This window comes from Vombatus ursinus, unplaced genomic scaffold (genome assembly GCF_900497805.2).
Source record: "Vombatus ursinus unplaced genomic scaffold, bare-nosed wombat genome assembly UNPS02014772.1, whole genome shotgun sequence".
NCBI lineage: Eukaryota > Metazoa > Chordata > Mammalia > Diprotodontia > Vombatidae > Vombatus > Vombatus ursinus.
In genome coordinates this window covers 36,203,033-36,215,082 of record NW_020954550.1, presented here as the reverse complement: position 1 = coordinate 36,215,082, position 12,050 = coordinate 36,203,033, and the positions used below count along the sequence as shown (strand labels likewise).

At 39.6% G+C, this 12,050-nt stretch overlaps 1 protein-coding gene across 1 annotated transcript in view; it reads left to right on the top strand.

Annotated features, from left to right (window-relative positions):
• EGFLAM (EGF like, fibronectin type III and laminin G domains) overlaps positions 1-7,471 on the top strand; it is a 252,235-nt gene extending 244,764 nt beyond the window's left edge. The window contains exons 21-23 of the mRNA XM_027863469.1: positions 4,199-4,282; positions 5,243-5,346; positions 6,930-7,471. Coding sequence (XP_027719270.1) covers positions 4,199-4,282; positions 5,243-5,346; positions 6,930-7,084 — 343 coding nt within the window. The 3' untranslated portion in view covers positions 7,085-7,471. The remainder of the gene's footprint in view (positions 1-4,198; positions 4,283-5,242; positions 5,347-6,929) is intronic.
• Positions 7,472-12,050: the final 4,579 nt, after the last annotated feature.

The following is a 12,050-nucleotide window of genomic DNA, read 5'->3' as shown; positions in this document are numbered from 1 at the left end:
TTTAATGAGATAGGGAAAAGTCTAAGTTATACATTATTTACATAAGTTTTACTTTAGTTTAATAAACCAGTATTTGAGGATTATCCTAGTTCATCACAGTTTCTTTTTTTACAGAGAGAGAGTTCTATTTTGCTAGGACTCCTTCTTCACTTATTTTTCCAAATAGTTTATATTGGAATTAATTGTTCTTTAAATGTTTGGTAGAATTCACTTGGAAATCCATCTGGCCCTGGAGCTTTTTTTCTTAGAGAGTTGATTGATGGCTGGTTCAATTTCTTTTTCTAAAATAGGGGTTATTTAAGTATTTTATTTCCTCTTCTGTTAATCTGGGCAATTTATATTTTTGTAAATATTCATTAACTTCACTAAGATTGACAAACTTATTAGCATATAGTTGGGCGAAATAGCTCCTAATTTTTGCTTTAATTTCCTCTTCATTGGTGGTGAATTTACCCTTTTCATTTTTAATGTTGGTAATTTGGTTTTCTTCTTCCTTTTTTTAAATCAGATTAACCAAAAATTTATCTGTTTTATTGTTGTTGTTGTTGTTTTTTTTTGTAAAACCAGCTCTTAGTTTTATTTATTAGTTCAATGGTTTTCTTACTTTCCAATTTTATTAATCCCTCCTTTGATTTTTCAGAATTTCTAATTTGGTATTTAATTGGGGATTTTTAATTTGTTCTTTTTCTAGCTTTTTTAATTGCATGCCCAATTTAGTGGTCTGCTTTTTCTCTGTTTTATTCATATAAGCATTTAGAGATATAAAATTTCTCCTAAGTACTGCTTTGGGCTGCATCCCATAAATTTTGATATATTGTCTCATTATTGTCATTCTCTTTGATGAAATTATTGATTATTTCTATGAATTGTTGTTTGACCCACTCATTATTTAGGATTAGATTAATTTCCAATTAATTTTTAGTCTATCTTTCCATGGCCCTTTATTACATGTAATTTTTATTGCATCATGATCTGAAAAGGATGCATTTAATATTTCTGCCTTTTTGCATTGAATTGTGAGGTTTTTATGCCCTAGTACATGATCAGTTTTTGTGTAGGAGCCATGTACCATTGAGAAAAAGGTATATTCCTTCCTATCCTCATTCAGTTTTTTTCCAGAAGTCTATCTATATCTAACTTTTCTGAAATTCTATTCACCTCCTTAACTTCTTTCTTATTTATTTTATGGTTAGATTTATCTAGATCTGAGAGGGGAGGTTGAGGTTCCCCACTAGTATAGTTTTGCTGTCTATTTCTTCCTGTAGCCCACTTGACTTCTCCTCTATGAATCTGGATGCTATACCACTTGGTGCATATATGTTTAGTATTGAAATTACTTCATTGTATATGATACCTTTTAGCAAGGTGTAGTTTCCTTCCTTGTCTCTTTTAATTAGATCTATTTCTTTTATTTTGCTTTATCTTAGACCAGGTTACTATCCCTGCTTTTTTTTTTTTTTACTCCAGCTGAAGCATAATATAATCTGCCCCAGTCTTTTACCTTTATTCTGTGTGTGTCTTTCTGCTTCAAATGTGTTTCTTGTAAACAGTATATTGTAAGATTCTGGTTTTTAATCCACTCTGCTAACCACTTCTGTTTTATGGAAGAGGTCATCCCATTCACATTCACAGTTATGGTTACTAACTATGTATTTCCCTCCATTCTGTTTTCTCCCTGTTTATACTTTTCTCTCTCCTTTCACCCTCTCCCTCTTCACCAGTATTTTGCTTTTGACTATCACCTCCCTTAATCTGCCCCCCCTTCTATCACCACCCCCCTCTTTTCTTTTCCTCTTCCCCTTGATAGGATAGATTTCTTTACCCAACTGAGTGTGTATGTTATTCATTCTTTGAGCCAAATCCAATGAGAGTAAAGTTCAAACAGTGTGAGAAAGTTCTATTTTAAAAGACTCTGTTTTGTTTGTAGATGCCTCTGTAATCTTGCCAGAACCATACAGCTATTTTATAAAAGCTGGCAACCTAACACACACTGAGCATCCAGGTCACTAGAAGTTAACCCAGATTAGAGTTCATATTATGTTCATCATTGTTTTTCTTCTGTGTTTGGATTCAGTGCTTGAACCAGGATCATGAGTGTTTGCTCCATTGTTGGAGTCTTAATTATGACCATTTTTGCTTTCTTGCTTTTTCATCCTGCCTAGGGATAGCCAGATTTCAAAGTGGATAGAGCACCAGGCCTGGAGTCAGGAAGACCTGAGTTCCAATCCAGCCTCATACACTTACTAGCTGAGTGACTCTGGGCAAGTCATGTAACCTCTGTTGGCCTCAGTATCCTCATCTGTAAAATGGAGATAATAATAGCATCTACTTCCTGAGATTGTTATGAGGATCAGATGATATAATAATTGTAAAGCAATTAACATAGTGCATGGTACTTAATGAGTACAATATGTCATTATTATTAATAGTTATTATTGTTGTTTTTGTTGTTCTTTTACCGGATTATCTATTATGGGCATTGGTACTAGATATTTTTGTGGTAAAAGGGGAAAAATAACTTTAGAATTAAAATAGACAGTAATGATTCTAGACACATTCTATCCAGAATGACCACCATGAATGTGGTACATTGGTGGGCATGTTCAATTCTAGACCAGAGTTCGGCAAACTACAACCTGAGGGCCTAATCTGGCCCATAGCCTGTTTTTGTATGGTCTGTGGATTAAGGGTGGTCTTTGCCATTTTCACATGACTAAATAAATAGTTTTTAAATTAAAATAAATGGTTTTTAATAAAATAAAACTTTATTTAAAAATGTAAAAACCAACCTTAGCTCATGGGCCAAATGTTAGCCATAGTTCATTGAACTCTGCTCTTAACCAGTAAGAAGTCAATTTTCATTCATATGATTGGTTTTTGTTTTTTTTTTTCGGTTTTTGCTTTGGCTGAATGCACACGTTGTGTACAACCAGTACAGACAGGTTTATTATATGAGCTTGTCCATCACTACAATTTCTGTTTTTGTAAAACTGGGTGGGAGAAAAACATTGCTTTAGGGTGTTATTCTTCTCTGTTTTTGCTGTTTAATCATTTTCAGTCCCATCCAACTCTTCATAACACCTTTTGGAGTTTTCTTGGCAGCCATACTGGAGTGGTTTGCCATTTCCTTTTCCAGTTCATTTTACAGAGGAGGAAACTGAGGCAAACAGGGTTAAGTGACTTGCCTAGGGTCACACAGCTAATTAGGGCCTGAAGCTAATTGGAACTCAGGTCTTTCTGACTCCTGGCCTGGTGCTCTATCTACTGTGCCACCTAACTGCCCTGTTCTTCTCTCTAAATGGATGTAACTGAAGGAAAGTGCTTGCTCCTAGGCCAACATAATAATAACTGACATTTCTATAGGACATTAAAGTTTATGAAAGCATTTTACATTCACTACTTTATTTGAAATTCACAACAGCCTTGTGAGGCAGGTAAAACAGGTCCTTATATCCCCATTTTATAGCGAGGGAAACTGAAGCTCAGATTGGTTGTGTCTTGTGTAGGGTCACATAGCTAGTGAATGTCAGAGGTAGGATTTGAACCCAGGTTTTCTAGCCTCCACTCTACCACACAGAGCATTAGTTTTTAACCTGGGGTCTGTGAACTTGTTCTTTTTAATATTTTGATCATTGCATTTCAATATAGTTGCTTTCTTTTGTAACATTGTGTATTTCATTTTGCACATTTAAAAACTTTATTACAAGAAAGGGTCCATAGATTTTACCAGACTGCAAAAGGTGTTCAGGACACACAAAAATGTTAAGAACTCCTGACATCAAGGGTCAACAAGTTGCTAAAGCCCGGGCTTCTCTCCTCTCTCCTCCTTTTCTGTCCCCAGACACTGCTACCAAAGCCTCTGTCTTGATTCTGGTATTACTGATGAGTCAGGTAAATAGGTGTGATGGGTCTCCTGCGATGGAATGAAAAGAGAATTATAAATGGCGATTAAGTTTAACTGAAATAATTCTCTTAATTTAAAAAAAAATCCTTCAGAGATATTATGGATTCAGTAGGACTTTATGAACTATCCTGGAAAATGCACCATCATCACTATGGGATGCAGCATCTATGGGAAAGTGGCATTCTAAGTTGCCCCCTCGCTTTTTGAATACAGCCAGTAGGCACATGGCTGGATTATATTCTCAAGTTTTACTCTTTTCTCTACTATCTTCTTCCCCAACTATGCTATAACTAGCTATAACTTGGGCAGTGGTGTTGTTTCCATCGTAGTGAACGGATCCTTCAATGATGGCCGGTGGCACAGAGTGAAAGCCGTCAGGTGAGTAAGGGTCATCCTTCAAGGCAATCAGGGTCAAAAAAACAAAACAAAACAAGAGTCTGGTTTTGGGTTTAGCACCATCTCCCATTCTCCCAACCCCATCCCTGCCTCATCCAACCCTCTCCTTGTACATGTATACACATATGTTGCCTCCTCCTGGGGGTCCTGCATCATTATCCCAGTGTTCCTGGACCCAACTCTCCTGAACTAAATATTTTGCTTTTAACTCCAGGTGCCCCAGACTCCCACTGGAAAGCTTTCTTACCCCTGGCCTTCTGGATATCCCATACATTTCACAATTAACAATGCAGGGAATTTTACTTCCATTCTATCTCTACCCTCCCCCATCATTCAAACTTACTCATCCTGTGTCATAACTCTTCACTTCTGGGTCAGGCTAAGATGTGACCTCTATCTGCCAATTAACTTCTTATTAGAACATTAGTATTGTCTAACTTATGGGAAAAGACTAAAGGAGACCCTTAGGTTCTCTGTCTCTCTCTCTCTCATCTCTGTCTCTCTTCCTGTCTCCCTCTCTCCTTCCCCACCCCTCTCCTTTTCCAACAAAGGGTCATGTCTAGCAAATTCATATCCAGCAAATCTTGGAGACCATAGCAAGGACAGCAAAATTAACAAGCAAAAGCCCTCAAACTGATCTCTGATCTCAGGGCAGAGGTATTTGCTCTCTTTGCCCTGTTTTATGTAGTCCATTGGGGGGTTGGGGATGAGGGGTGAGGCCATAGGTGTTCACTGTGGCCAGAAGATAGATGTCCATTCTGCCTATCAAAATCCCCTTTGGCTTCTGTGCTTCCCAATCCCGCCCTTGATGCCAGAAGTAGGATTAGAGTGTTAGAAAGCTCTTGCAAACACCAGGTTTGGGGCATTATTCTCATGCTTAATCCTCATCCTTCATGATGCTGTCTATAAAGTAACTATTGAAAATGGTGACTATCTTTCTAGGGATGGCCAGTCTGGAAAGATAACTGTGGATGACTATGGAGCTAGAACTGGAAAATCCCCTGGACTTATGAGACAGCTGAATATCAATGGAGATCTTTATGTAGGTAAGTGAGTTTGGTGACACCTGGCTACAGCTAAAGGCTTTTGTTTACCTTGGTGTTTCCTGTAAGTCAAGGTTTGGGTTCCCTGTAGCTGCTAGTTCCAGTGACTGAAGCCAAATGAATGACAGGCCGGAAGTTTGGGAGGCCTTTAATTCTTCCACACTCACTCCTTGTCTGAAAACAGGAGCTGGAAGGGACTTGCTTGGACCCCTTTGAGATTTGGGCCAACCCCTTGGGGAAACAAAGCTTTTCTTGTTTGGGAAACAAGAACTTGGCAAAACCAGGCACCACCTGGTTAAGGAAGGAGACATTCTTATGTTCCCAGACACATCTCCCCAACCCAGTAAAGACTTACTTCAAACTCTAAGTCTTCCTTCATGTAATCACAAAAAATTTAAAATATCCCTTCATAATTAATAAAATATTTAAATTAGTTAATAAAATAGGATTAAAAATATTAAATGTTGTTTAGCAAATCTGGTAACTCATTTTGTTTGAAGTTGGTGTGACCTCTACTTATACTCCATATTTCATTGAAATTAATATTTATTGACTGACTGACATATCTCCATTTGAAAACCTCACCAATGACCATTTTGTTCCAAGGAAGTGGCTTTATGTAAACATATGGCTTATTTACATCCATCTACTTGACTCCTTCACAATTAATGATAGGATTGGTTAATATGACAGAAAAGGAATAAATGTTGGACAAATGATAAATGTTGGAGAAGATGTGGGAAAATGGGGATGCTAATGCATTATTGGTGAGGTTTTGAACTGATCCAACCATTCTGGAGAGCAATTGGGAGCTATGCCCAAAGGGCAATCAAACCGTGCATAATCGTCCGCACAATTAATCATAGGAGAGAGATGAATGTGAAATGCTAAGTAGTCAACTTGAGATTGAGCCCTCCTCATTTTGGTCAGTTGATCACAGGGATAGAGTAGTCAGTAGAGACAGTGGTGCATCAGCTGTGAAGGCATATTCAAGAAAGCTGGAAAGATTCAGGGAATGTAATGTGAAGCATCTAGAACTAGAGAAACAACTGTCTCACTGTATTTTTTTGTGGTCAGAATACGTCTGGAGTATTGGGCTCAGTTATGGGGGCCATAGCTAAGAAAAGACAGTTGACTTCTAGCTCTGACCCTGCCTCTTTGAATTGGAGCAAACCACTTCACCTCTCGGGGCCTCAGTTTCCTTATCTATAAAAATGACAGCATTGGACACATGACCTCTAAGGTATCTTCCAGCTATAAACCTACAGTTCTGTGATCTATGATAAGCTGAACAGCCTCTAGAAAAAGGCATCCAGCATTGTGAAGAGTCTTGAATTCACAGGAAAGAATCAGCACAGGAATAACAGACTTGAGGAAGGAGACTGGGAATGGGGGACACGATAGCCACCTTTTAAAATATTTAAGGAGCTGTCATATGGAAGAGGGATTAGAATTTTTTTTGTGGTTCCAGAAGGCAGAAAGATGTCAAAATTTAAATTCCTTCCAATTGTGAGATATTGTGATTCCCTAGTCCTGTGATCTCACTTTTGACTCATTCTGTCTCCTTCCCTCCCTGTCTCTGGCAGGTGGAATGAAGGAAATTGCTCTGCATACAAATAGGCAATACATGAGAGGTCTAGTGGGCTGTATCTCCCATTTCACTCTTTCTACTGATTACCACATTTCCTTGGTGGAAGATGCAGCTGATGGGAAAAACATCAACACCTGCGGAGCCAAGTAAGAGCAGTCAACCTTCCCCAAGGGAGAGCAAGCATTTTTCCTCCAGAAGTCCCGTGTCCCTGCCATCCAGCCCAATGCTGCACACCAAGTCCCCAGGACACTCCCACCTTATCAAAGAGGACAGCATCCTGATGAGAAACTCTGGACCGGACCAAGAGAGGAATTCCAGCAGATTTCCCTGCTGACACTCTATGGACCAAATCCCACTGAATCCTCTGTGTAGGAAATGTCAGACTGTCCACTGAATGTATAGTGACTAATGAGATCAAACATCAATGCAAATTCCAGAGATCACTGTGCTGTGATGAATAGTTCCATGACTGTGTCGTGAGTCATAGTGCTTTCTTTTTAAACATCCGGCAGAACAGTATTAAAATGCTTCTCTTCACTCCTGATTCATGGTACTTTTAATACAGCAGGATAACTATGTGACCCCAAACTTCCCCTTTCTCACCCTGCCCCGTGAAATTGCTTAGCTACCTGCTGCTATGTCCTCAGCACATTCTGGCCATGCCATGTACATAAGGAAAGAAGAAACTCGACCCTATGGAAGCTATTTCAGAATCGTTATGGGGACTAGAAAGGTCACCCTTAATATTAAAAGCCTCCTTTTTTTAAATAATGCAAACCTCAGAAAATAGACACCATGATTTTGTAAAAGTACTTTTGTATGTGTATATTTTTATAGAGGCAGAACTGACCGTATAGTATACTTTGGAAAGTTTAGGTGAATTATGTACGCTTCAGTCCTTGAACACTTTGCAATTGTACACCAATTGGTATTTACCAGGGTAGGGTCAGGGTGGGAAATGGGGAGCCTGACAATTCTATTTTGTCAGTATTGATGGGATTCAGAGTATATGATTATGAAGCTTTCCTGACCTAAGCTGATTAAAGGATTGAACATATGTTGGTCCTGGATATTTTGCCATTACTTTTTATGTTGAGTGGGGAGAAAACTGTAGTGAAATCTTAAAAAGAGTATAACAGTGGGCCAGAACATTCATTCATTCTTCCATCTATCCATCTACTCAGTCATTTCACTTCATTCATTCACGTATCATGGTTTGCTAACCATGTAGCGGCCATACTCTTGAAACCTATAAAAACTGACATTGCTCATACTGTGCCATGACGAAGCCTTTCATGTGACCTGAATGCAGACACAACAATCAACTAGGGGTAGAGAAGAGCTGTCCTTCCAAAAGGTCAACACTTTGATGTCTAGGCATGTGACTCTATAGCCTGAAGAATATATCCCAGTGGCATGACCATCTGAGGGAAATTTGAGCTGCACACCCTGTCCACACGAAGAGCCGAGAAATCTGACCTGACTGAAGAAATGAGCTATAATTAGCCCCACTCGTGGCATCAGTCTTTTTCATTCAATATATATCCATTATGTCCCTGCAATTCAAAAAGCACTGCTGTACAAGGTTTGGGCCAGGGTCTGGATAGGAGGGACATAGAAAGAATGACTCCCATGTAGACACATTTATAGATCATACTTCCATCAGAGCTTTGTTCCTCCCAGTCCTGTGAGGTTGGCCAAGTATTATTATTATGCCTATTCTTGTATGAGTAAACTGAGACTCAGGAAATTTGAAGTGGCTTGTCTAACTAGTAAGTTTTACCCAATTAGTAAGTGGCAGAGTTAGGATTCAAAGTCAGGTCTTTGGATTCCATGACACTGTGTTGCCGAAGCTCAGGCTCAGTGACTTACAGCATCCTGGCTTTGGGAACCTCAAAGTAAGCATATCCTGATGCCTAGCCCAAATCAGAGGTGGCCAGGATACTTCCTGCCAAGAGCTGCCTGCTAATTCTTTTCTCCTACCCTTGTCCCACAAGGGTGTGGGAATTGGTGAGATCCCACAGTGATTAGGTGGATCAAGGCTCCGTACCACCTCATGTCACACTCTTAAAGAAAAAATATTGTATCTGAGACCTGGCTCCCCCACCCCCACCCCCCAAAAAAGAAAAATAACTTATCCAAAATCACTATTTCTTTGTGAATATGTATAATTGAGTTGTAGGTGTGCTTTTTCCCAATGTAAATATTGTCTAGGGAGGAAACAATGGCCCAGAGATTATGAAGAAGATGATGTGGCATCTGCCTTCAAGGAGCTTACAGTCTAGTTGGCAAGATAATATAAGGAAACAGATAAGACTAATTAAATAGGGAAAGTGGTATCCCCATGTGATAGATGAAGAAATTGAGGTACAGAGTGAATAGATGAATTGCCCTATGTGAACCTGGGCAAGTCCCAGTCTCTTCAGGTCTCAGTTTCTCCATGTGTCTAATGAGAGGGTTGAACTAGATTGGATGTTTCAAACACACAGTTGGAAGGTTGCATGCAGCCTGAAACACTCCCCAGTAGTGGGAACCAAATTAAAATGTAATTGGGATATTTAACAAAATAAATTAAAATACACTAAAGCATAGATAACATTACATTTCAAAACTAAGTAAATATGTTGCCCACAGAGGTTCTTATATATAGATTGGTGGCCCCCCAATTCTATTTGAGTTTGATATCACTGAATCAGATGACCTTTCATTAAGATCCCTTTAAACTCTAAATCTATAATCATGGTATAGCAGATAGAGCACTAGACTTAGAGTCAAAAAGACCTGAGTTTGAATCCTGCCTCAGAAATTTAATAGCTGTGTGAGCTATTAAAGTCACTGGACCTGAGCAAGTCACTTAACTACTGTCAGCCTCAGTTTCTTCATATGGAAAATGGGAATAACAATATTCCATACATCCCAGGGTTGTGGTGAGTATCAAATGAGATAATAAATGTAAATTTCTTTGCAAATCTTAAATCATTAGCCACTTTGGTTATTATTTCACTATGGTATCCTTATCTACCTGGGAATGAGCTTCTCTAGAACCAAAGTGTGGCCCTAATGAGGGGTTAGAGAGTCTAAGTCACCTAGGTAGGCTGATGATAGAGAAGAGGAGAGAGCTAGAAAGAAATGAGCCCTTTTAGGAATCCTGTGGGTTCAGAAACATAAGAGGATGGGCAAGGGGAGGAAGAGGAAGCAGGAGGTCTCTCACCTACCTCTCCAGTCTTGTTCATGTTGCTCCCCTTTGCTTATTCGATGTTATAACCAAGCTAGCCAAATAACCAATCATTTCCCAACTCAACATCATCCCTCTATGCCTTTGACTAAGCTGTGCCCCATGCTTGGAGTACCTTCCCTTCTCCCTTCTTCCTCCTAGAATCCTTAGGTTCCTTCAAAGTCCACAACTCAGGTGCCACCTCCTGCACAAAAGTTTTCCTGATCCCCTTCCCCTCCCCCCAATTGTCAGTGCTCTTTCTTCAGAAATTACTTTGGATTTATTTATCTAAGTGAATGTTCTGCGGCCTTCCTCTCACCCCCATCTCTTTCCCAGTAGAATGTAAGCTTCTTGAGGTCAGGGACTAATTTTTGTATTTTGGGAGGTTTTGTCTTTGTATATCACAGTTCATTCATTCCTTTAACAGTGTGACCATGGGCAGTATACTTCCAGGGCCTGAGATTCATTTTTTGTAAAATAAGGGAATTAAGCTAAATGCTCCTACAATCCATTTAATAATCACCTACTATGTACCAAGGGAGCAGCTAGGTGGCTCAGTGTATAGAGCACTGGGCCTGGAGTCAGGAAGATCTGAGTTCAAATTCGACCTCAGACACTTACTGGCTGTGTGACCCTGGGCAAGTCACTTAACCCTGTTTGCCTCAGTTTCCTCATCTGTAAAATGAGTTAGAGAAGGAAATGGCAAGCCACTCTTGTATCTTTGCCAAGAAAATCCCAAATGGGGCACGAAGAGTGAGATAGGACTGAAATGATTAAGTAGCAACAACAATATGTACCAAGCACTGGGCTAGGCATGGGTTTATAGAGACAAGAAAAGAAACAAAATCCTGCCTAATCAGTGCTTGATCAATTGAATCCATTGAGTTGGAGGTCCTCTACTTGAGGAAACTGAATAAAATTCTGAGTGCTCCAAACTAGCAAAAAGCAAGTTGGTAATCAATGAACAGAGGCCAGGGGATGGCATTAGATTGGAGATTTCTGGTGGCATGTTGGAACAAGTTTAAATCTGAAGTTAAATGAATTTTTGACTGGGGACCCAAACAGGACTTTGCTTTCCTCCCAATCAGCAGCACTAAGAGAACCCAGCATGGAAGCAGACTTGGAAGGACCTCAGAGATCATTCTAGTTCAAACTTTTTCACTTAACAGATGAGAAAGTTAATTAAGTTGTCCAAGGTCTTTAAACTCATTAGTGGCAGAGCCAGGACTATAAGTCTAATAAGATTCTGGTGCCATGATGGAGCCTGAAAAGACTATTAAGTGCTTTAACTTCATGCCAGGTTCCCCACGTAACAGGAGATTGTGAAGCTGTGACTTAGCTCATCCCTACATAGCTGGTGTCCCCATTCCCTCACAGTCATAAAAATAGTTGTGTACTTGAGTGAACCATGTATTTGGTAACTGCAGCAGATATGGTGGGGGAGGGAGATTATAGGAGGAAGGAGAGAAACGGGAAAAGACTATGGATCCCAAGGACATGTTTTTTGGAGGGAGTATGCTTGAGCTCCTGGCCCCTTTTGTTAGCATGGGGTGACATTAGCAGAAATTTACCCAAGAACAATGTGTGAATTTGTTTTAACTATTTTTTCCCTTAATTGGGGGTAGGGGTGAAGGTGGAAAGGAGAAAAAAATAAATGCCTACTAATCGAAAAAGAAAGGAAAAGAAATTTAACCAAGGGGAAGAGGAACAGAAATCTTTTCAAATCAAGGCATCTTTCTGTATAGGTATTGCTCTAGTTGGCTCTGTCCCCCCTTTCTCCTATTTCTTCCCATCTCCACACTCTTTCCAACCAAGTAAGTAGGCAAGTCCTAAGGAAGGACTACCTCAGCTCCATGGTTGCTGAAAAGAGCTCTTGATTGTCCCTGGAGGGTCTATGTCTTT